Source organism: Tetrahymena thermophila, assembly GCF_000189635.1.
Source record: "Tetrahymena thermophila SB210 genomic scaffold scf_8254593, whole genome shotgun sequence".
Taxonomy (NCBI): Eukaryota; Ciliophora; class Oligohymenophorea; order Hymenostomatida; family Tetrahymenidae; genus Tetrahymena; species Tetrahymena thermophila.
The window spans coordinates 593546-620295 of record NW_002476364.1 but is presented as its reverse complement, the minus strand read 5'-3'; the positions used below and the strand labels follow the sequence as shown (position 1 = coordinate 620295).

Sequence of the window (26750 nt, the reverse complement as noted above, 5' to 3'; positions counted from 1 at the left end):
TTATTTCAGGCGAAAGTAATCACTAATTTTCTAATTTATTATAATCATTTTATTTTCTTTGATTTAATTGTCTTTCCATAATTAGTTTCATTCACGATTCAATTTTTCTGTAGATAAAGACTAAAGTTATCACATTTATCTTAATTATGTGATTATTATTCAAAGTTTTTATTGAATTCTTTAAGCAAGGAATTAATTGATTGTTTTTTAAAATCAATAGAATTGTCCTTAGGGTAGTAATTTCCATTTATTTCTTAGGTTTTGAATTTGGACAATCTTTAAGAATTGATTGAATTTCGAGTTCCTTACTGTTTGAAGCTGGAAAAATGTTACATTCTAGGTGAAAAAGATTCTATTTTGTTTTCTGTTAGTTGTCTACATAAATTTAAACTAGTCCTATCAATATTAATAGAATTTCCTATCTGGATTTATTAATTAATAGAGGATTATTTTATAGGCGATTTTTATCCAAAGTTTTGGTGATATGGAACTTTGCTACTATATTAAGAAATATGTTGATTGTAAATAGAAGATTACATTTTTAGAGTTAAATCTATATTCTCTTAATCAATTTTAGATTTATTTTAATTTCCATGATTAAAATACTATGAAATTTTAGAGTTTTTTAAGAAACTTTTAAATCCATTATTTAGTTAATAATTCTAACTAAATTTAGCATTGATTAACAAAGTACTTGAACGTTTCTAGTTGTATTTAAAATCTGTCTTTGTATTTGGTTATTTCATAATTTACTCTTCTGTTGGAAGTGTAGGGGAATTTAGAGCTAGTTATTGTTCAATAGTTGTGAGCTATAAGTTAGATTATGTTTTTTTAAATTTGTTCATTTTCTTGAACGATTATACATCAGGTATGGCTTAAACTTTTTCATGGTTTTCAGATAAAGAAGTTAAACAAAAAAACTTATCATCAATGCTCTTAATTTCCATATCTTGAGATATTTCATCTTCACTAGAGCTACTAATTTCATCACAGTTATTCTTTGATTTGGAAGAAACTTCCATAATTGCAATTCTTTTTTTAGATTTTCTTTATCTTTCTTTTATTTTACTTACATATTAATCATAAGTAGCAGCTAAGAGTTCTTAGTTTTTTGGGCTCATTAAATTTCTAATCATTGCGTCTTCTCTTGGTTAATTTTCTGTTTTACGAACCTGTGACGAAATTGATTCATAAATTACTTCTAAATCCTCAAAAAAAGCAAAAGAAATTTAAACTAATCCATTATCTGAAATTTCTTCATTGATCTAATAAGGTCCTATTATCATCACAGTTTCTTTAAGAACTTCATATTCAACTTCATTTAATGCGCTGATAGAATTTCCATTTAGAAATTCATAAAATTTCTTTTTATAATCGCTTGGTTTATCGTTTGTCTGAAAGATAACCATTAGAAGAATAGCATTCCACTCTTTCTTTTTTATTCTGGATATTTTGAGCTCGTATGTTTCAACTGCTCGACATTAAGCCAAGGAAAGAAGAGCAATAAGAACTTATTTAAGTTTTCTACGATCTTAAAAAAGGCTTATTTCTTCAGCTTCAAAGTCTATATCACTTACAATGGTCATATCACAAAATAGTGATACAAGCTCTTTCATTAAGCTTTACCAAGTAAAGTTTTCCACATTTAAAATTTTAGATATTTTTTTAGAAATTTGTTGATTGAATTTGTTTCTAAGCTTCTTAGACTTAATAATAAAGTAATCAAAGATACAATAAACTTAATTTATCAGAATATAACTTTCTATTTTAGAGATTTATTAATCACTATTTTCTAAACCCCAAATTATGTACCTTAATTTTTCCTATTAATAATTTTTTTAAACAAAATTAAAAGATATTTTAAGGGGAAAAAAACTAATTCAAAGTATTTTGAAAATTGTCAATTAATATTTTAGAATCAATGAAAAAATAAATAAATTAATCTACTTAAAAATTCTGCATCAACGAAAAGAGAAATCTTTCAATAGTTTATTTTTCTTATTTATATCTACTAAGATCTTGTAAATAAGACTCATCTTCAATAATCACTAAAAGCTGAGATGAAGAATAAAGGGAGTTTTGTATTATTTTAATTCTACAAGTTTTATTGGTATTTGATTTCATATCATAAAATTATGCCTAAATTTACTCAACCTGTTTTCCATGGTTTTAACTGCTTTTGTTGTTGTTATTGTTGTTAGTGCTGCTGTTGTTTTTCTGAAAAGATAAATCTTAATTTTAGATCTATTTAAGTTAGACAGAATTTTTATTAGTAGAATTATTTTCAGATAATTTCGTAAATGATGTTTATTTGTCATTTTGTTAATTCAATTGATGAATATGGCGATTAACTAAATATTATTTCAAGTCTATCATTTAGCACTTATCTGCTATTTCGCTTCGAGGCCTGTAAACAAGACAATCACTAATGTTGAATCTAAAATTTTATAAATATCTATTAAATATTTCTTAGAATTTAGATTGAGAGGTGGTTGAGTCTTTATTTATATCTTTTAAGCATGCTTAATTATAATTGTAGAGTTCTAATTTTCCTGTTTACTTGTTGTAAGTAGTAGTAAAAACCTTTTAATTTAAATTTTAGTTTACGATATCACTCCAACATTTTCCAACCTGACTGTCAATATAGAGATGTCTTAAAAAATAAAGTTTTGCGTACATTATAACCATGATTAATATGATGGAGCATGTGAACTGCACTGAATATAAAACCTGATTACTGTCTTTGTTGTTGAGTATCAAGCACTCAGAAATTTTAATAGCAGTTAAATTGAGAAAATTAATATAGAGCTTGTGAGTATTCACAAGAAGTAAAGAAATTAGTGCAAACTATGATATTAAATTTAAAAAAGATGTAAGATTCATTTATCTTAAAATATTATTCAATAAGATTTTAAATTACCAAATTTGGTTACAAATACTTAAGATTGGTATTAAATTAAAAGCTGCGTTATTTAAAAAAAGAAAGAAAAAAAAAAGTAAATATTACCTCCTTTATGAAATTTGCTTGCATTTATATTTGATCATATGAGTATATTTTAAAAAGCATTAAGGAAATAAACAAAGAGTTAATTGGCATCATAAGATAATAATAATTTTTTTAGACATAATTCAGAAGTATTTGAGTAAAAATTATAGATGCAAAGAGGCACACACAAATATATATTCCTCCCCGATAAGATATTTAATTCTAGATTAGTACAAGGAAGAATATCAATAAGCTTACTGCAGTAAAAACATGAAACTAGATCTTTAGCTAGATTGATATTAATAATTGATAAATTAATGAAAAATATTTGATAAGATATTGAACATAATGAGCATAATTATAAATATAAATTAAATATTTTTATTTACTATTGAAGCATAATGCCTTCCGAAGTCTTCTTCAAGATTTTTACTGCTAAAATTTAAGCTAATTAGCGATATTTCCCTTATTTTCATGAATAATTATCTATTTATTACTTTCTCTTAGCAAGTTTACTTATTTCACTTTATATTAAAGAACAATCTAATAATTAACAAATTTATAATATTGATTTATATGTAATTACATCATTCTTGTGTTATTAATTGAATTTAATTTACAAATACCTTTCCTTCTTAACCATCATTCATTACTATTCATTACTGATTAATATAATTAATAATCAAATAACATATTTTATTAAAATAGGACTTCTGCATAAATATTCCATACATGTAAGCTAAGTTATCAATTTATATTTTTTTACTAGGTATTCAAGCAAAAGTTATTCAGAGTAAAATTTATTTGTATTCAGTCTCTTGAATGAGATGGCTTTCATGAAAATGTGAAAATGTAAAGTAAAGTATAATTATTAATTGAGGATAAAATGATGTATATAAAAGTTTTTGCAAAAAGTAAATTATTTTTCAACGTTATTCAGCTAATCTAAAAATTAAAATAGGGCAAATTTTCCATTTGAACATAAAAATATTATAAAAAGTATAATTGGAATTATTAAGTTTTATTTAAATTTTATTTGAAATGAAAAGTAGTCATTTAATAAATTTAAGTAAGAAAATAAAATCATATTATTTATTAAATTTTATCAACATATTTTTAATAAAAATACTTACAAAAGTAAAATTAGCTAAGAAATAACAATATTTAATAAAGTGAATTCAATAAGAATAAATAACATCTAATAAAGTAATTTCAATCATATTTGATTAAAGATTATTGAATTTATACTTAAATAGATAATCAAAAAAGATAAAGATTTCAAATTATTAACATAATTATGAGATGATGTTTAATAGCAAAACTTATAAAAATCAATTTAAAATTTTTAAATAATATAAAATAAATGATATTGGCTATTAGATTTATTTACTCAAATAATAAACAAAGTAATTTAAAAAAAATATTTTTTTTGTTTGAAATAGTATCTGATAAGTAGAATTAATTAATAACAATTATCTTCTATTAAATTTTTCAAAAACAATTTATATTTGTAAATTATCTATCTGGTTAATTAACACTTATTTAAATGATTGATAGAAAATAAGCTAAAACTTCTTTAAATAGCTCTTTTAGAAAAGTAGATGATTGGGTGGTTAAAAGAAAGGAAAAAGAAATACAAAATGATAATTACATCTCTAAATTTGTTTCTGATGAGAATGATGAGATCATCTTTAAAAATGCTTACAAAAACTTTGATGAATTTGTGAATAACGTTTTTTCTTCTGATAAATCCATTAAAGATTATCTCAGGGGAAGAAATTCAGATTAGTAAAAGGTTTATGATTCTAATTTTTAAAAGGGTATTCAGTCACGGTCTTAAGAGCACTAAGCTGCATTAAAAAAAAAGATGAATTTTAATAACTCTCCCTAGCACTCACCTTTAAATGGATACAAAAATTTACATAATACTAATCTCAAAAAGGTGAATAACAAATCTCCACAAAATAATAACATAATTTCTTCTACATCCTATGGATATTTTAGAGACTAAAACAAAAAAGAAAATGATTTCTTTAGTAAGACTTCGCATCTGTTTAAATCTAATAGCAAAATACAATAGAATCTACTGCCAAAAGTGAAAGTGCATAAATATAATTTATAAGACAGCTCATTGAAATCTCCTAGCAAAATATCTAAAGAAGGTTCTCTTAAATTTATTAATAGTTCTATCAAAGAAGGTTCGTTAAAAGTTAATAGCAAAGTAACAAAAGAGGGATCTATAAACAATAGTCCTTCTAAACCCCTACCCTTTATTGAATTGGAAGCAAGCAAACTTATTGATATGTAAATGCCTGATGAAAATTCTAACATGTACGATTTCCTTAAAGAATAAGGATAAAATATACAACAAGTTGAAAATGATATAGTTAATAATCATTTTCTTTCATCAAAAATGCTTTTTTAAAATTCAAAGGAAGTCATCAGCAATAATTCTACAACTTTTTTACTTTAAAATTCCTAAAGAATTTTAGGAGATTCTGAATTTATTTCGCCTCCTAAGAGACTCTTTAGTAAGCATGTCTATAAATAAATATACGTAACCTAAAATTATTTCTTTTTCTTTTTAATATCAAATAATCTTTCATTTTTGAATATTTTTAAAATTTTCTCTCAAGATTTGCTCAAAATTAAAAAATTTTAAATAGAATTTACTATTTTCTAATTTTTATTTAAAAATTTTTTAAATTAATCTGAAATAATTTGAATTAAATTTTATAACTTTTTTAATAAGAAGATTTTAATATTTTCTTTGAACTTAGCTTTCTCTAAGCTAATAAAACTGAAAAATAATTGAAGTATTTTATTTTATTTTAGAAAATTTCAATTAATTTAATCTTCAAAAATGTGAATTAAATTTAATATTTTTTACTTGAAATGAAGAAAATATTTTAACAAAGTTTTTATCTTTTAAATCTGAAATTTCTTAAATAAAGTTTAATCATAAATTGAAGGAAAAATTACAAATAATTAATTTAGAAAATATTATTTATTTTGAAAATTACAGGTAAACATCTACAGGCTACATAATTTGATAAAAAATGAAAGCTAAAAAGACGTTAAATTTAATTTAAGATTACCTTTATCTTGCATTTAGATTTTAAATATGTTATACGAATTTACTTAGGATGAAATATATAAAACTCTTTCTTAAATTTCTTAAAAATATATATTTTGTTACGATTCATCTATCATTAATTTGCTGTCTAACCATTTGAAGATAAGTAGAATTTAATTAATATTACTTTTATTTTTTAATTTATCATCATTTATTGAAATAGATTTTCAAAATAAAACTTATTGCTTTTGGGAACTTTTTAATGAAGTTTGCAAGATTTTAGACAGCTCTAACAAGGATAATGAAATTCTGATATAAAATTTAAGATTATAAATATAAAAACAAAATGAAGAGCTTAGTATTCTCTAAAAAGAAAATGATCTTTATAAATAAAATATAGAAAATATTTAAAAAAAATGTGAAGATCAATTTGCAAACGAGAAAACTTCTATTTTAGACTAGTTACAATAGAAAATCAAAGAAAACTAAAAACTTTAAGATGAAATGTCTCTTTACAAAAAGTAAATTAAAACTTAAGAGGGAATATTTATGTAAAATGAAGCAGAAATGAAGATGTTTACAAAGTAGCTTGAAAATGAATTTTCTACAAGTATTTAACAAATGGAAAAGAATATTTTTGATTTAAATAATTAAAACACTAGTTATGCTAACAAAATCATTATAATGCAAGATAGTTATGCAGCCTAATTAGTCAGGTTTCACAACAATTATTTATCTTAAATTAATCAAAACTAATTAACATTTTATTTTATTTGCAAAAAAGTATAAGAAATTTTAGAGAGAGAATATTTGATTTAGAATCTAAAATGGGATAAATTATTGAAGAAAATTCCAGATTAAATGCTAGAGCAGGCACAAATTTTTATGAGTTAACACCAAGACCTAGTTTTACTTCTCTGGATTAAATCTTAAATACTATTAATAATCAAGATTAATAAAAAAAATAAGTATAAACAATAAATTTTAAGCTTAAATCTACATAAAAAAAAGTACATGAGAAGGCAAAGTAAATCTAGACATATATCAATGGTATTAAGTAATCTTATGAAAATAAAATATAAGAACTATCTGAACAACAGTAAATTTCTAATAACTAATAGGATTTAAAGAAAAAAGTTAAATAAAAACCTAAAGTAGTTCAGAAAGACTAAAAAGATATTAAAGATTAGTAAAATTCTCAATAATAACGCTATAAAGTTAATCCATATCAGGCAACTTCTTAAATATCAAAGATGTCTTTAGGAACTGAGAGTGAAGAAGTTCTTGGTAGGTCAGCTGTTGAAAATGATTTAGAAAAAATCAGTAGTAGCAACATCAATAAAAAACCAACCCATAAAGATAATTCAAGTATAAATCTTCCTTAAAAATAAATTGATTTTGAGTCACTTAACCATAGCTGATGTTATTTAAATGTCTTTATATACTGAATTGTTATTAACTAAAATTTATATTTTAAACAACTAAATTAAATTAATTTTATTTTATTTTTATTTTTATTGATGCCCATTTAATATTATATATGTAAATTTTCACATATTTACACCTAACTACAAATTTTAAAAAAATTTTTTTAAAATTTTGGAAATAGAAAATTATAAAAAATTTAATATAAATAAAGTAGCTTTTGAATGAACAGAATTAATATAAAAAACATAAAACTTATATGAAATATCTTACATCTGTACTACCCATGTGAATGCTATTTTAAATAGGGTTTTAATTTTATAAAATTCATTTATATTTATCATTTTTATTTTAATTCAGTCTTAGAATTATATAACAAAAAATTGGAAATATAATTTAAAATAAAATGTAAAATCAATTCATCGTATTTATAATAAAACTAAAAAATATAAAATATATAATAAAGAATGCATAACTCAATCTATATTAAGTAAAGTTTATTTTAAGTCAAAAATATTAAATAATTTAGCAAAAATACCTTCTGGATTATTTGATGTATTATATTTTTTTATCAATTAGATCATTAAAAATGACTTAATTATCTCAGTAAATAACATTTCTGTTAAAAAAGACAGCAAAAATAGTAGGAAGAATTCGTTTGATTCGCTTGGAGTTTTGCCACTAGATATTGCTAAAATGATATAGTAATAAGCTAAGCTTAACACTACTTGTAAAATCAGAGAAAATGTTTTACCTTTTGAACCCTTTTTGTAAGTATAAAGTATTCCAAAAAAAAATATTTTCATTAATAAGCTGTTTATTAATGCAATTATTATTTGCTAAGCAAGCAAAGTAAATCCTTAGAATATTACAGAAATAGATAAGGTGTGTATTATTTTTATGTAAAGCAGAGTGAATCTTAATGGTCTAGAAAGCACATCATCATAAATGTAAAAAATACTAACAAACTAATGGAAGATTAAAATTTTTTTCATGAAAGAAATTTACTCATAAGTATCAAAATTTTAAATTTTCTATTATTAGGCTTAGGTTTCAATCATTTAGGTTTGTGAGTTTGTTGTTGTTTTGATTTTATCTTCACTTTTATAATTTGATTGCTATTGATTAAATTTTATTGAATTTGACTCTGCTTTCTCTTCATTCATTTCAATATTTTCTTCTTGAGATTATTGAGATTGTTTAAAATTGATTTGGAGTTGCTAATTTGTAACATTTCTGAATTTCATTTTTTTTCTTTTATTTTGCTCAAAAACTATTTCCTGCTCAATAACTGTAGAAATTGGTTAAATTTTCTAAAATTCAAGTTAAATATTTTCACTACTTTGTTAATTTTAGAAAGGAGAGTTCTATATTAAATCGTTGTTTACTAATTAAGAATTTTCACAAACATCTTAAATATTTTCTTAGATTTATTGCTATTATTATTATTATTATTGTTGCTCTTAATTTTATTAATTGCTTTAGACATTATTATTAATTAATTCATCAACATGAACTTTTTATTGTCTTTTTTTTAATGTTAATTTGTCCAAAAATTTCCCAGCAATAAATAGAAGAATTTAAACCAAAGTAAAACTTGTCAATAGCCAAAATACTACAAACTTATAAAAGTTAGTAAAATTTGAAAAGTTTGATAGACCTTATTCTCCAAAGGCTGTCTACAGATTTTTATTTTTTGTAAACATATCTTCGACATCTTCAATCACTGTTGTAGGTTATTAAGAACCACATAGGCACATGTAACTAGTTTCTGTGAATTTATTAATATTACAATTTTTTTTACTCCATGATTGATCAGTTTTTTAGAGACATGCCATATTATATTAATTATTTGATTTTACTTGATCAAATGAGTATATAATATTTGAATTACTTATGGGTTTTTAAGAAGAATCTTAAATCTAAGGTGATATTAGTTCATTCTTTGAGAAAGTGAAGTTTGAACTAATATTTTTGATTTGATCAGTGTAAGCCTAAAAATTTGGAGTATTCTCATAAATATTTTATTTATAATTATTTCTTGAAATAGAAAATACACTAGTTTAATTCTATGAATCTGATTCATTTTACATAGTCAAGAGCCGTCCTTTATCTTTATAATTTAGAACATATTTGTACAAATTTTTTTATGTTATTTTATCTGACAAAAGATTGGACAAATTACCATTTAGAATTGTTTCCCCTTAATTTGGTAAACTAATATTATTTAATAGATTACTAATTTTGGTTGATAAAGTATCATAATTATCATAATCTGATTGAGAGTTAATTGTGTTTAAAGTCACACTTGAATTTAAAACTTTAAATGAATCTACCATGTTTTGAATATGAACATCATTATTTTACTGTAAATGACTGAGATCATTGCTTTGAATTGCAGAATTTGTATTCTAAAGTATGGTTTAAAGCTATTAAAATATATCATTTTTCTATGAAAAAAACTAACTTTATTATTATGAGCTAAACAGTAATTATGATAACTAAGCAGTTACTTTATTTGCAAATGTAGACAAAAGGGAAAATTTAGGAATTTAAAGAGACAATTAATTTATATTTTAAATGAGTAAACTTTCTAAATTATTCAAATCCTATGAAACTAAATTACTTTTACTTATATCGTCTGATATGATGCTTAAAATCACAAGCTTATCTGTCACTGACAAATTTGAGCTCTACAAGGTTTATAAAGTTAATTGATTTACAAATTAGTAATATTCATTAACTGGTTTATTCTAAGATTAAACCTAGATTGTAGAAGAGCTATTAAAAACTCCAAGTTAAGAATCCATAACTTAACTCATTATTACTAGGTTTCCTTATGGTAGTACTATTTGTATAGAATTATTTGCTGTCTAGTCTTATATCTATCTTCTTACTATATTCCAAGGAGAGACTAATTCTTATTGGGCATCATCTGCGCTGTTGTAATAGAAGAATTAGTAAGTCAAAGGAAGGTCTTCATCATAACAATTCAAGAATTAGATTTAGAAAACAGTTTAAAGGGCTATTCCTTATTACGGGTTTACTTGCAAAACACAGTTTCTAGGAGGAATATTAATAGGAATATTTATTATTGATAAGCTTGGCATAACATATAGTGGGTTATATACAGAAAACCTTATTTGAATTGCTGGTTATGAGGGATTGATATTTTAATAATAATTCCAAATTCTCAACTTAACTTGAAAATAATCAAATTTTATAGCTGCAACTGCATCATTATTATATAAAATAGCTCCTGCATAAGACAAATAATCTGAGGAAGAACTTAATCCATACACAATTATAAAATCAAGTTCATCATTCAAATTATATTTTTTGGTTAAGCGTGAAGATTAAAAATTAACAGTAAGAGGAGGAATATCTATTTCTGTGAATACGACAGTAGCAGTGAAACTTTATTGCCTAGGAGTTTTTGATCCAGTGACTGTTAACTTAATGATGGTATATGGCAAAAAAGTTTTAGCAGGTATTGTAATACTACTGACTCCTTACGCTAATACAATCTAGGTATTATTGTAGTCCTTACAAATTCCATCATTAGATGATAAACTAGAGCATTGCCAGCTAAAATCGATATTTTAAGGAGAATTAGGATCTTGAATTTCATAATCTCTTGATTAAGTATTTAAGACCATTTTATTTTAAAATCCTAAATTGAAAGTTTAACCTCCGATAATTTACAATTATAAATCTGTAAGTTCAATATTTAATGATACCTTTTAGGTAGAGACAACACTACTGTCTGAGCAAAGATTCAAAGTCAACTATTATTAAAATTTAAAAATTAAAAAGAAATAATTAAAATTAATGAGTAATATTTTTAAATTTTGTGAATAAATCATTTTTATTTCATTAATTAAACAAAATTATCTTTTTTATCAATAGTAAATATTTAATAAAAGATAAAAGGAGGTAGTTTAAAGATAATTATTTTATTAAAAATTTAATTTTAAATGGCTTTCTGGCCTCTTATTATTTCTATACAATATATTGTATATTTCTCTATAAAAAATAATTTGAAGGAATTTTAAATTAGCTTTTATAAATCTTAAATAAGTTGAGTTTCATTATTTTTTAATATTACAGTCATGCTAAAGACTTAGTTTGATGCTAAAGTATAAGGTAAAACATCATACTGATAGCTTGATTGGGTGTATTGGCTTAGGCTTTACTATGAAAGCTGGTTTGAAGCTAATTGCAAATTTACAGGTTCATTATAATAAGTTATTTAGCCTTACTCACATACTTCAATGTAAAATTAAAAGTAGAAGCTTAAGCTAGTAAATCTAATTATTAAATAATAATATTTATAATAAATAGTTTTATAAAATAAATAAATAAACCTGTAAATTGGTGGGTATGTAGATTGCTAATAGTTGATTCTGATGAATTTCTATTTTTGATAAATAATTGTGAACTATTGAGAAAAAGGTTAATTAACTTTAAGTTAAGAGCTAAAGTTTATAGTAATATTTATGTTTGGTGGAATATATTGAGGATCAATGCTTAAAGTTGTGTTCTTGCTTTAGCTTGCTGTCAATAATATCCCCTGTATGGTTTATTTTTATTGATCACTTATTTAACCTTAGATTTCTACTAAATTCCAATTCAAACTCATAAAATTTCTACCTGCATCATTTAATAACTTATACATACTTATAATAATAGGATTACAGCTATTTTCGATGTGATTATAGTTAAATTAAGGCTAAGCTACACCAGGATAATCTTAAAAAACAACATTCCTGTAAAATGTTTTAATAAAATACTGGTTGTAATCTTGAAACTGTAACTTATCTGGTAAAAGAGTAATTAAATTGTTTTCCATAATTGTTGAGGAGTCAGCTTTAGTTAATTTTATTGATTTAAATTCATAAGAATTTTATAAAAATTAAAATATTTTTTGAAAATTCCAAATTTAAATTATTTTTGAAGTAAATTTAATTTTAAAAATAATATTCTTAAAGATAATTACTTAAATTAACTAAAATTTCATTTCCTTTTATTTAGCATTAAGAATCTTTTCCAAGACTATCAAGAGTAGTTTAATCAAATATTAATGAGCATAAAGATTAAGGTGTATCAGATAATATATTCATCAAGGGAGATCCTAAATCAATTGTAAGTAAAGGAGATGTTGCACTTAATTTTGCATCAATTACTGCAATGGTTTAGTAACTGCATTAATAAAATATCTCTCTTAAATCCTTTGAATTTTTGCAAGCACAATTTTATGTTGCATTAATATATCTAGTTTCGCCATAGCAAGAATTGCATTGTTTATTTGGAATTTGCGATTAGTCACATAATTAGCAGGTTGCATAGCAGGCATTGCATTGTGGAGTCCAATAATTATCTACACAAGAATTGCATTTGTTTGAAATACTTTAAAATCCATTTGGGCAAAGGCTATAGCAGCTTTTGTTGTAGAGAGAGGTGTTAGGATAGCAAGATTTACAGTTGTTTGGGTCTTTTCCATCACAACTTGCACAGGTACGATCGCATGATTAGCAATAAAGATTTTAATCTGGGAATTAGTCTTGATTACAAGAAACTACACAAGATTTATTACTTTATTAATAATACAAAGAAGGGCTGCAAGTTAAACAGTCATTTGGAGTAGGACCATCACAAGTTTGACATGTTGAATCACAAATACATTATTTTGTTCCTGGATTATAATAAATTCCTGGATAACAAGATAAACAACTACTTGAATTAGGCCCATCGCAAGTTTTACAAGTTGGATCACAGATACATTGTTTTGTACCTGAATTATAATAAATTCCTGTATAACAAGACTAACAATTATTTGAATTAGGGCCATCACAAGTTTAACAGGTTGGATCGCAAATACATTATTTTGTATCTGGATTATAATATTTTCCTGGATAACAAGATAAACAATTACTTGAATTAGGCCCATCGCAAGTTTTACAAGTTGGATCACAAATACATTGTTTTGTACCTGAATTATAATAAATTCCTGGATAACAAGACTAACAATTATTTGAATTAGGGCCATTACAAGTTTTACATGTTGGATCACACTATAGACATTATTTTGTATCTCCTTTGTAATAATATCCAGTATCACATTATTAACAAACTTAATTTCCATCGCATTAAGTACAATTCTGTTGACACTTTTTATAATAAGTTAAAGATATTATTTTAAGTGCAATTTGATTTTTAAAAATGAAGGAAAATATAAAAATAATAAATAGTTTGTATTCAATAGTCTTGGCTCACTTTATTTAATAATATTTTTACTCTCAAAGTTAATTAATAACTTAAATTCTTTTATGTTTAATTTTTTAATTTAATTTACCGTTTATACAGCCAGATACAAAGATGAAATGTAATTTTTGATTACTGGATTTATTTATTTACTGTATGCAATTTAGATTGTTATTTTATTTGAATTTGGAGTGATACTTAAATACTTGCTAAAATAACAATAAGAATAACCTGAGTTTGCGTAATTGAATGAGCTGTCACTAAGATAAGTTGAACCATTAATATTAACCGACAAATGTAAACTGCTGTCATAGTCTTAGCATAAATTCATATACATTTGAAAGTATATTGCATATACCTTTACATTCCTAATTTATTTAAAAACTTGAATGTAAGAATCATAGAATTTAAATGTAATAAAAAATTGTGTATCTATTAAAATATCATAATTTTATATCTTAAATTGATTATATTTTAAGAAATGTTTGATTTATAAATAAAATAATTGTTGTTTAAATAATATAATTTTTACGCTTAATATTCTATTACTATGTTTTTGTCTGATGTGCAAGTATCCCCAGATAACCTTAATTTATCATCTCCTCCATATGAAACTTAATTATAGCAATTGCTACTGGAGTATTAAGTAATGGTATTTATCATATCTTATGTGTAATCATGAACTGGATTAACAACATAAAATACGCAAGAACTGTCTAATCATTATTAAAATATATTCAAAAAAAATAAATAAATATTTAACAATATATTTACAGCTTGCATTTAAACCTCCCATTGATACCTATCCGGGAGTACAAGTTACAGTTATATCAGCATAAGAGTATTTAAAGGCTTTTTAAATATAATAATAATCAATTCTTTCCATATTTAATTAATTAATTTTACTTTGTAAAATAACAAAAAGAAATGCTATGATTTTCTCAAATTACATTTTAATCCCACACTTTTTTGCAGATTTAATTTAATTGTTTTTTTTTTTATTAATTAAATATTATAAGAAAAAAAGATTATTCCAAATTTTTATAACCAATCTATTAATAATAATTGGTATACAAACGAAAAGCAAATAAAAATATGTAATTTTCTTAGTTTAGCATTTTTAAAAAACTCCTCTGAAAACAACGTTTGTAGCTGCAAAAATCTTAAAACAAACTATTTTTAAATGCGTAATAAATTTTAAAATGTCCATTATCTAATTAATGATAACCTTAAATTATTTTAACCATCTATCTAAAAGTAGATTTTAAACATCTACTTACATTTCTTAAATTATAAAATGTAAGTGAACAACTTTACCTTAAAACATAAATTATAGATTAAAACTCACACACCATATTCTTAATCTCAAAAGAAAATCAGCTAACCTACTTTTAAGTACTATATATTAAACAGAGTAAATAACTATCGATTATTTAGTGTAACGAAATTTCTATTAGCAACCATAAAATTCATATGATTTAGTAAGTTTTAAAAATATTTTTTTGTTTTGAGTTGGTAATTAGATTTAAGTCTTCCATATTTATTAAAAATATTAAATTATTTCAACCTATTAATTATTTGTATGATAATAAATTGTTCAATTCCTTTTATCATGCATATAATTGTTCTGAAGAATTATGTAAATTACAGATTATTGTAAATTAATAATATCAATTTTCGAATTTAATGATTTTGATTTTTAATCATAAAACTAAAGAAGCAGCTGTTTATATCAAGTAAACAATATTTAATAGAATCCTTAAATTTTTAACATTATTAACAGTAAGATTAAAATCATATAAAAAATAAACAATTAATATTATCATTAAAAATGATATTGTGATAAATGGTTAACATTGTATTCTTATTAACATCTTTATTAAATAAAATTAAACATGATAGAAATTTATAGATACTAATTTACTATTATATCTAATTAGTGTTTTTTTAAAGATGAAGGAAAAACAGTAAATTTATATTATTGGATAAAAAAAGCAAAATTTATAAATAACTTATTTTGATTTTTTTTCTTATTTTACCCATCAATTTGTGATAAATTAATATATGATTATATATAATTTTTAATTTAGGTGGGTATCGATACAGGAGTGGATAAATTTTATTTATATTTATTTATGTAAATAAATATTAATTATTTACCAGATTTATTCAATAAAATATCAATCTAAGAGATTACGTAAATTTAATTAATCAAAAAAAATTTTTTAAAGTTCGTATACAGTTTCTTCAAATAGTTAATTAAGAAAGAAAGAAAATGTGTGCTTAATTACCTTTTTATTAAACAGAGTAAATAACTATCGATTATTTAGTATAATAGAATTTCTATTAGCACTCATAAATTCATATGATTTCGTAAATTTTAAAAATATTTTTTTGTTTTGAGTTGGCAATTAGATTTAAGTCTTCCATATTTAGTAAAAATATTAAATTAATTAAACATATTAATTATTTGTATGATAATAAATTGCTAAATTCCTTTTATCATGCATATAATCGTTCTGAAGAACCATGTAAATCGCAGATTTTTGTAATTTAATAATATCAATTTTCGAAATTTAATGATTTTGATTTTTTATCATAAAACTAAAGAAGCAACTGTTTATGAAAAGTAAATAACATTTGAATAGAATCCTTAAATTTTTAACATTATTAACAGTAAGATTAAAATCATATAAAAAATAAACAATTAATATAATCATAAAAAAAAATATTTTGATAACTGGTTAAGATTGTATTCTCATTAACATCTTTATTAATTTAAATTAAACATATTAGTAATTTATAGATAATAATTTACTAATATATCTAATTATTGTTTTTTAAAGATGAAGGAAGGAAAAATAGTAAATTTGGAATAGAGGATAAAAAAATAAAAATTTATTAATAACTTATTTTGATTTATTTCTTAATTTGCCTGTTAATTTTGTTATAAATTACTATATGATTAAATATATTAATCAATTTGAGTATTGAAAAAGGAGTGGATAAATTTTATTTATATATTTTATATGAAAATAAAAATTAATTATTTACCAAATTTAGTCAACAAAATATCAAATTAAGAAAACAAGTAAATTTAAGTAATTAAAAACTGCTTTCTTAAATTCGTATTCTATTTCTTCAAATAATTAATTCAGAAAGAAAATTTGTGATTAATTGCCTTTGATTTTTTTAAATCTATGGAATTTTTAATTATTTAAATTTTTGTGCCACTAAATTTTTTAATCAATCAATAATAATTAATTTCAGAGTGGGGATAATTTTGTTTTACATATTTTATTAGAAAACTGATTAATTAAGTTATTCAATCAATAGTCTACAGTTTTTATAACATTATTTTATCTTTAAAAAATATATATAAATAAATAAATTCATTTGATATTCATCATTCAATTTTAAACCCATATTATTTTAAATTAATGATAAACTTACGATCATTATTTTTATTATTTTGTATTTACTTATATTTGTGGAAAATTATTAGCTAGCTGCAAATTTAAAAATAAGGATTCAAACATTTTATTAAATTAATATGAGAAAGGAAATATATATCAATTTATTTTCAAAAGGCTCATACACAATGAGGTTATTTATAATTAATACTATAAATAATATATATTTATTATTTATTATTATTATTTTATAATTAATATGAGTTAAAACATTTTCAATAAATAACTATTTAATTGAATAAATACGAATGAATATGTTTAAACTAATTCTTTAAGATTAAAATACATTATGTTAAAATATTTTACCAAAGATAAAAATTTGGAATTAGGGAAAAAAACTTTTTTTATTAATCACTACAGAAATTGCCCAAAATCCTGTATTTTGTCTACCCCACTTCAGAAAATTTAGCTAAATTTAAAAATTATTTATTATTGAAATTATAATTCTATTATAAAATATAATAATCAGATTTTTTAATAAATAACTAAAAAATCTATTTCATAATAAGTGACAATCAAACAATTGAATTTTTGAATGGCATCTCACTATAAACATCACTATCTTAAATTAGATATTTTTAAATTAAGTTATTTTCAAAATCATATTTTTTAATTAACTTAATTATGTGAGTTATAAAATATTTTCATATGTTAATATTTTTAAAGTTGTTTAAATTAAACCTTCTTCTTATAATTATTAATTTATTTATATTTATTCATTATATATTCTTTGTTTACTGGAATTTAAAATATTTTATTGTTTTTTTTCTAAGAAATTTAAAGTAACTTTAATTATATGGCAACTTGTATGACTTTATTAAAATAATTTATGTTTTAAACAATTTTTAATTCAATTAAGAATAAAGTGTTCATAATATTATTTTTTATAATATGAGTAAAAAAATTTTTTTTCCTCAATATTTTAAAGTTAGAAAAAAACATTAAATATTATTAAAAAATGTTTAAATTTAATAAAAATAATGAATCTATAAAATGAAGAGAATTAACATAAAACATAAAAATTTTATAAAAAACAACCATCTGTACTAACACAATGAATACTATTTTTAATTCAAGATTATTAACGTTTTACCTTTATAAAAGTTATTTATCTTTATCATTTTTATTTTAATTAAATCTTAAAATAAATTAGCAAAAAAGTTAGGAATATTATTTTAAATAAAATTCTACAATCAATCCATCACATTTATAATAAAACTAAAAAATATAATATATATTATAAAATGAACATGGTTCAATCTATATTAAGTAAAGTTTATTTTAAGTCAAAAACATTAAATAATTTAGTAAAAATACCTTCTGGATTATTTGATGTATAATATTTTTTTATCAATTAGATCATTAAAAATGACTTAATTATCTCAGTGAATAACATTTCTGTTAAAAAAGACAGTAAGAATAGTAGGAAGAATTCGTTTGATTCGCTTGGAGTTTTGCCACTAGATACTGCTAAAATGATATAGTAATAAGCTAAGCTTAACACTACTTGTAAAATTAGAGAAAAAGTTTTACCTTTTGAACCCTTTTTGTAAGTATAAAGTATTCCAAAAAAAAATATTTTCATTAATAAGCTGTTTATTAATGCAATTATTATTTGCTAAGCAAGCAAAGTAAATCCTTGGAATATTACTGCAATAGATAAGGTGTGTATTATTTTTATGTAAAGCAGAGTGAATCTTAATGGTCTAGAAAGCACATCATCATAAACGTAAAAAATACTAAAAAACTAATGGAAGATTAAAACTTTTTTCATGAAAGAAATTTACTCATAAGTATCAAATTTTTAAATTTTCTATTATTAGGCCTAAGTTTCAATCATTTAGGTTTGTGAGTTTGTGGTTGTTTTGATTTTATCTTCACTTTTATAATTTGATTGCTATTGATTAAATTTTATTGAATTTGACTCTGCTTTCTCTTCATTCATTTCAATATTTTCTTCTTGAGATTATTGAGATTGTTTAAAATTGATTTGGAGTTGCTAATTTGTAACATTTCTGAATTTCATTTTTTTTCTTTTGTTTTGCTCAAAAACTATTTCCTACTCAAAAACTGTAGAAATTCTTTAAATTTTCTAAAATTCAAGTTAAATATTTTCACTACTTTGTTAATTTTAGAAAGGAGAGTTCTATATTTAATCGTTGTTTACTAATTAAGAATTTTCACAAACATCTTAAATATTTTCTTAGATTTACTGCTATTATTATTGTTGCTCTTAATTTTATTAATCATTTTAGATATTGTTGTTAATTAGTTCATCAATATGAACTTTTTATTATCTTTTTTTTAATGTGAATTTGTCCAAAAATCTCCCAGCAATAAATAGAAGAATTTAAACCAAAGTAAAACTTGTCAATAGCCAAAATACTACAAACTTATAAAAGTTAGTAAAATTTGAAAAGTTTGATAGACCTTATTCTCCAAAGGCTGTCTACAGATTTTTATTTTTTGTAAACATATCTTCGACATCTTCAACCATTGTTGTAGGCTATTAAGAACCACATAAGCACATGTAACTAGCTTCAGTAAATTTAACAATACTACAATTTTTTTTACTCCATGATTGATCAGTTTTTTAGAGACATGCCATATTATATTAATTATTTGATTTTACTTGATCAAATGAGTATATAATATTTGAATTACTTATGGGTTTTTAAGAAGAATCTTAAATCTAAGGTGATATTAGTTAATTTTTTGAGAAAGTGAAGTTTGAACTAATATTTTTGATTTGATCAGTGTAAGCCTAAAAATTTGGAGTATTCTCATAAATATTTTATTTATAATTATTTCTTGAAATAGAAAATACGCTAGTTTAATTCTATGAATCTGATTCATTTTACATAGCCAACAGCCGTCCTTTATCTTGATAATTTAAAACATATTTGTACAAGTTTTTTTAAGTTATTTTATCTGACAAAAGATTGGACAAATTACCATTTAGGATTGTTTCCCCTTAATTTGGTAAACTAATATTATTTAATAGATTACTAATTTTGGTTGATAAATTATCATAATTATCATAATCTGATTGCGAGTTAATAGTGTTTAAAGTCACACTTGAATTTAAAACTTTAAATGAATCTACCATGTTTTGAATATGAACATCATTATTTTATTGTAAATGACTGAGATCATTGCTTTGAATTGCAGAATTTGTATTCTAAAGTATGGTTTAAAGCTATTAAAATATATCATTTTTCTACGAAGAAAACTAGCTTTATTATTATGAGCTAAATAGTAATTATGATAACTAAGCAGTTACTTTATTTGCAAATGTAGACAAAAGGGAAAATTTAGGAATTTAAAGAGACAATTAATTTATATTTTAAATGAGTAAACTTTCTAAATTATTCAAATCTTATGAAACTAAATTACTTTTACTTATATCTTCTGATATGATGCTTAAAATCACAAGCTTATCTGTCACTGACAAATTTTAGCTTTATAAGCTTTATAAAGTTAATTAATTTACAAATTAGTAATATTCATTAACTGGTTTATTCTAAGATTAAACCTAGATTGTAGAAGAGCTATTAAAAACTCCAAGTTAAGAATCCATAACCTAACTCATTACTACAAGATTACCCTAAGGTAGAACTATTTGTATAGAATTCTTTGCTGTCTAGTCTTATATCTATCTTCTTACTATATTCCAAGGAGAGACTAATTCTTGTTGAGCATCATCAGCGTTGTTGTAATAGAAGAATTAGTAAGTCAATGGAAGGTCTTCATCTTAACAATTCAAGAATTAGATTTAGAAGACAGTTTAAAGGGCTATTCCTTATAATGGGTTTACTTGCAAAACACAGTTTCTAGGAGGAATATTAATTGGAATATTTATTATTGATAAGCTTGGCATAACATATAGTGGGTTATATACAGAAAATCTTATTTGAATTGCTGGTTATGAGGGATCGATCTTTTAATAATAATTCCAAATTCTCAACTTAACTTGAAAATAATCAAATTTTATAGCTGCGACTGCATCATTATTATATAAAATAGCTCCTGCATAAGACAAATAATCTGAGGAAGAACTTAATCCATACACAATTATAAAATCAAGTTCATCATTCAAATTATATTTTTGGGTTAAGCGTGAAGCTTAAAAATTAACAGTAAGAGGAGGAATATCTATTTCTGTGAATACGACAGTAGCAGTGAAACTTTATTGCCTAGGAGTTTTTGATCCAGTGACTGTTAACTTAATGATGGTATATGGCAAAAAAGTTTTAGCAGGTATTGTAATACTACTGACTCCTTACGCTAATACAATCTAAGTATTATTGTAGTCCTTACAAATTCCATCATTAGATGATAAACTAGAGCATTTCCAGCTAAAATCGATATTTTAAGGAGAATTAGGATCTTGAATTTCATAATCTCTTGATTAAGTATTTAAGACCATTTTATTTTAAAATCCTAAATTGAAAGTTTAACCTCCGATAATTTGCAAGTATAAATCTGTAAGTTGAATATTCAGCGATACCTTTTAGGCAGAGACAACACTAGTGTCTGAGCAAAGATTTAAAGTAAGCTGTTATTAAAATTAAAAAATTAATAAGAAATAAGTATACTTGATAAGCAATATTTTAAAATTTTGAGAATAAACCATTTTTACTTTGTAAATTAAATCAAAATTATCTATTTTATCAAAAGAAAATGAATTGATAAAAGATTTAGTTTAAGGATAATTATTTTATTCAAAATTTAATTTTAAATGCTTTCTATTTCATATAATTTATATAAAAGATATTGTTTATTTTTATGTAAAAAAAAAAATTGAAGGAATTAGCTTTTATTAATCCTAAATAAGTTGAGTTTCATAATTCACTAATTTTTAATAAATTACAGTCATGCTAAAGACTTAGTTTGATGCTAAAGTATAAGGTAGAACATCATACTGATAGCTTGATTGTGTATATTAGCTTAGGCTTTACTGTGAAAGCTGGTTTGAAGCTAATTGCAAATTTACAGGTTCATTATAATAAGTTATTTAACCTTACTCACATACTTCAATGTAAAATTAAAAGTAGAAGCTTAAGCTAGTATATCTAATTATTAAATAATAATATTTATATTAAATAGCTTTATAAAATAAATAAATAAACCTGTAAATTGGTGGGTATGTAGATTGCTAATAGTTGATTCTGATGAATTTCTATTTTTGATAAATAATTGTGAACTATTGAGAAAATGCTTAATTAACTTTAAGTTAAGAGCTAAAGTTTATAGTAATATTTATGTTTGGTGGAATATATTGAGGATCAATGCTTAAAGTTGTGTTCTTGCTTTAGCTTGCTGTCAATAATATCCCCTGTATAGTTTATTTTTATTGATCACTTATTTAACCTTAGATTTCTACTAAATTCCAATTCAAACTCATAAAATTTCTACCTGCATCATTTAATAACTTATACATACTTATAATAATAGGATTACAGCTATTTTCGATGTGATTATAGTTAAATTAAGGCTAAGCTACACCAGGATATTCTTAAAAAACAACATTTCTGTAAAATGTTTTAATAAAATATTGGCTATAATCTTGAAACTGTAACTTATCTGGTAAAAGAGTAATTAAATTTTTTTCCATAATTGTTGAAGAGTCAGCTTTTTATTAATTTGGTTGATTTCAAAAATTAAAATAATATTTTTAAAGTAAATTACTTAAATTAACTTAAATTGTATTTCCTTTTATTTGGCATTAAGAATCTTTTCCAAGACTATCGAGAGTAGGTTAATCAAATATTAATGAGCATAAAGATTAAGGTGTATCAGATAATATATTCATCAAGGGAGATCCTAAATCAATTGTAAGTAAAGGAGATGTTGCGCTTAATTATGCATCAATTACTGCAATGGTTTAGTAACTGCATTAATAAAATATTTCTCTTTAATCCTTTGAATTTTTGCAAGCACAATTTTATGTTGCATTAATATATCTAGTTTCACCATAGCAAGAATTGCATTGTTTATTTGGAATTTGCGATTAGTCACATAATTAGCAGGTTGCATAGCAGGCATTGCATTATGGAGTCCAATAATTATCTACACAAGAATTGCATTTGTTTGAAATACTTTAAAATCCATTTGGGCAAAGGCTATAGCAGCTTTGGTTGTAGAGAGAGGTGTTAGGATAGCAAGATTTACAGTTGTTTGGGTCTTTTCCATCACAACTTGCACAGGTACGATCGCATGATTAGCAATAAAGATTTTAATCTGGGAATTAGTCTTGATTACAAGAAACTACACACGATTTATTGCTTTATTAATAATACAAAGAAGGATTGCAAGTTAAACAATTACTTGAATTAGGACCATCACAAGTTTTACAAGTTGGATCACAAATACATTGTTTTGTAACTGAATTATAATAAATTCCTGGATAACAAGACAAACAATTATTTGAATTTGGGCCATCACAAGTTTAACAGGTTGAATCGCAAATACATTATTTTGTACCTGAGTTATAATATTTTCCTGGATAACAAGATAAACAATTACTTGAATTAGGCCCATCACAAGTTTTACAGGTTGGATCGCAAAGACATTATTTTGTACCTGAATTATAATAAATTCCTGGATAGCAAGACTAACAATTAGTTGAATTAGGGCCATCACAAGTTTTACATGTTGGTTCACACTATCTACATTCTTTTGTATCTCCTTTGTAATAATACCCAGGATCACATTATTAACATACTTGATTTAAATCGCATTAAGTACAATGCTATTGACACTTTTTATAAAAAGTTAAAGATATTATTTAAAGCGTGAATTAAAATTTAAAAAAATGAAAGAAAAGTTAAAAATAATAAATAGTATGTATTCAATAGTATTTTTGGCTAATTTTACTTAATAATATTTTTACTCTTATAGTAAATAAATAACTTAAATTCCTTAATGAATAAATTTTATAATTAAATTTACCGTTTATATAGCCAGATACATAGATGAAATGTAATTTTTAACTACTGGAGTTATAACCCTATTGTATGGAGTAATATTGATTGTTATTGTATTTTAATTTGGATTCATTTATACATACTAGTAAAAATAACAATAAGAATTATCTAAGCCTGGATTGAATCCAACATTACTAGCATAAGTTAAACCATTAATATTAACCTGCAATTTTAAATTCCAATCTCCTGGTATGGCAATGTTCATGTACATTTGAAAAAATATTGCATATATCTTTACATCCCTAATTAATTTAGAAGTTTGATTAAAAGAATCAAAAAATAAAAATCTGTATATCTTCTTTTTAATTTTTATTTTATCTCAAAATATTGTATCTTAAATTGAAAATGCTAAATTTATTAATCAAATTATTTTTGTTTAAAAAAAATAATTAATTTTTACGATGTATATTGTATTACTATATTTTTGTCTGATGTGCAAGTATCCCCAGATAACTTTGGTTTATCATATGGATAATTAACTTGATTATAGCAATCGTTTTATGAGTATTTAGTCATGGTATTTATCATATCTTAAGTAAAATCTTTAACTGGATTTCTTATATTAAATACGCAAGAACTGTCTAATCATTATTAAAATATATTCAATAAAAAATAAATAAATATTTAATGATATATTTACAACTAGCATTTAAACCTCCCATATTTACCTATCCTGGATCACAAGTTATAGCCACATCAGCATAAGAGTATTTAAAGACTTTTTAAATATAAAAATAAAAAATTCTTTACATAATTTATTAATTAAATTCAAATTTTACTTTGTAAAGTAACAAAAAGAAATGCTATGATTTTCTCAAATTACATTGTTATCCCACTTTTTTTTGCAGATTTAATTGTTTGTTTTTTTTTGGTTAATTAAATATAATAAGAAAAAAAGATTATTCCACATTTTTATAGCCAAGATATTAATAGGTACACAAACGAAAAGCAAATAAAAATATGTAATTTTCTTAGTTTCGTATTTTTAAAAAAACTTCTCTGAAAACGTTTGTAGCCGCAAAAATCTTAAAACTAACTATTTTGAAATGTGTAATAAATTTTGAAATGTCCAATATCTAATGATAACTTTAAATTATTTTAACCAACTATCTAAAATAGATTTTAAACAGCTGCTTATCTTCCTAAAATTATAAAATGTAAGTGGTCAACTTTACCTTAAAACATAAATTATAGATTAAAACTCATACACCATATTCTTAATCGCAAAATAAAATCAGCTAGCCTACTTTTAAGTAAAATCTAGTAAACAGAATAAATAATTATAGATTATTTAGTGTAATGGAATTTCTATTAGCACTCATAAAATTCATATGATTTAGTAAGTTTTAAAAATACTTTTGTTTTGGGTTAATAATTAGATTTAAGTTCTCCATATTTAGTAAAAAGATTAAAAAAACCTATTACTTATTTGCATGATAATTAATTGTTAAATTCCTTTATCACCAATATAATTTTTCTGAAGAACCATGTAAATTACAGATTATTGTAAATTAATAATATCAATTTTCGAATTTAATGATTTTGATTTTTGATCATAAAACTAAAGAAGCAACTGTTTATCACAAATAAATAATATTTGATTGAATCCTTAAATCTTTAACATTATTAACAGTAAGATTAAAAAATCATATATAAAATTAAACATTAATAAAATCATTAAAAATAATATTTTGGTACTTGGTTAAGATTGTATTCTTATTAACATCTCTATTAATTTAAATTAAACATATTAGCAATTTATAGATAATAATTTACTATTATATCTAATTAGTGTTTTTTTAAAGATGAAGGAAAAATAGTAAATATGTAATATTGGATAATAAAAGCAATACTTATAAATAACTTATTTTAATTTATTTCTTAATTTGCCCATAAAATTTGTAATAAATTACTATATGATTATATATAATTATTAATTTAGGTATCGATATAGGAGTGGGGAAATTTTATTTATATATTTTTATATAAAAATAAATATTAATTATTTGCCAAATTTAGTCAATAAAATATCGATCTAAGAAACAAGTAAATTGAATTAATCAAAAACAGCTTTCTTAAGTTCGTATCCTAATTCTTCAAATAATTAATTCAGAAAAAAAAATTTGTGATTAATTACCTTTGATTTTTTTAAAATTCAATCTATGGAATTTTTAATTTATGTTCGTGTCACTAACTTTTTAATCAATCAATAATAATTAATTTGAGGAGTGGGGATAATTTTAATTTACACATTCTAATATAAAAGATTATTAGTTCTGTTAATTTAGTGAACAAAATAAGAAAATAAGAAATATAATTAAGTTAATCAATCAAACATCTACAGTTTTCATAACATTAATTTATTTCCAGTATCTTAAAAAAAATATATAAATAAATTCTTTTGATATTCATCATTAAACTTTAAACCCATATTATTTGTAATTAATGATAAACTGCTATCTTTATTTTTATTATTTTGTAATTATTTATGTTTATGGAAAATTATTTGCTAGCTACAATTTAAAAATAAGATTCAA

The 26750-nt window shown here is 22.6% G+C and overlaps 6 protein-coding genes across 6 annotated transcripts; 2 read left to right on the top strand and 4 right to left on the bottom strand. All coding sequences in view use genetic code 6, as the record gives it.

Annotated features, from left to right (window-relative positions):
* Window positions 1-98: 98 nt before the first annotated feature.
* On the bottom strand, window positions 99-3462 carry TTHERM_01159910 (transmembrane protein, putative; the record flags this gene model as incomplete). The annotated part of the gene is made up of 4 exons (XM_001018282.2): window positions 99-1823; window positions 1948-2847; window positions 3008-3274; window positions 3376-3462. 4 exons carry the CDS (start codon window positions 3460-3462, stop codon window positions 99-101), a joined length of 2979 nt encoding a protein of 992 aa, XP_001018282.2.
* An 887-nt stretch (window positions 3463-4349) lies between these two features.
* On the top strand, window positions 4350-7483 carry TTHERM_01159900 (hypothetical protein; the record flags this gene model as incomplete). The annotated part of the gene is made up of 3 exons (XM_001018281.2): window positions 4350-5543; window positions 6012-6778; window positions 6847-7483. 3 exons carry the CDS (start codon window positions 4350-4352, stop codon window positions 7481-7483), a joined length of 2598 nt encoding a protein of 865 aa, XP_001018281.2.
* Window positions 6727-7583, top strand: TTHERM_001159899 (hypothetical protein; the record flags this gene model as incomplete). The annotated part of the gene is made up of 2 exons (XM_012798315.1): window positions 6727-6778; window positions 6847-7583. The coding sequence occupies 2 exons, from the start codon at window positions 6727-6729 to the stop codon at window positions 7581-7583; spliced, it is 789 nt and encodes a 262-aa protein (XP_012653769.1).
* A 380-nt stretch (window positions 7584-7963) lies between these two features.
* Window positions 7964-14637, bottom strand: TTHERM_01159890 (REJ domain protein; the record flags this gene model as incomplete). Its single annotated transcript, XM_001018280.2, has 7 exons — window positions 7964-11275; window positions 11596-11797; window positions 11855-12356; window positions 12487-13657; window positions 13843-14119; window positions 14284-14467; window positions 14526-14637. 7 exons carry the CDS (start codon window positions 14635-14637, stop codon window positions 7964-7966), a joined length of 5760 nt encoding a protein of 1919 aa, XP_001018280.2.
* A 4957-nt stretch (window positions 14638-19594) lies between these two features.
* Window positions 19595-20266, bottom strand: TTHERM_001159889 (hypothetical protein; the record flags this gene model as incomplete). The annotated part of the gene is made up of 1 exon (XM_012798314.1): window positions 19595-20266. One exon carries the CDS (start codon window positions 20264-20266, stop codon window positions 19595-19597), a length of 672 nt encoding a protein of 223 aa, XP_012653768.1.
* Window positions 20267-23038: 2772 nt separating this feature from the next.
* On the bottom strand, window positions 23039-23866 carry TTHERM_001159888 (transmembrane protein, putative; the record flags this gene model as incomplete). The annotated part of the gene is made up of 1 exon (XM_012798313.1): window positions 23039-23866. One exon carries the CDS (start codon window positions 23864-23866, stop codon window positions 23039-23041), a length of 828 nt encoding a protein of 275 aa, XP_012653767.1.
* Window positions 23867-26750: the final 2884 nt, after the last annotated feature.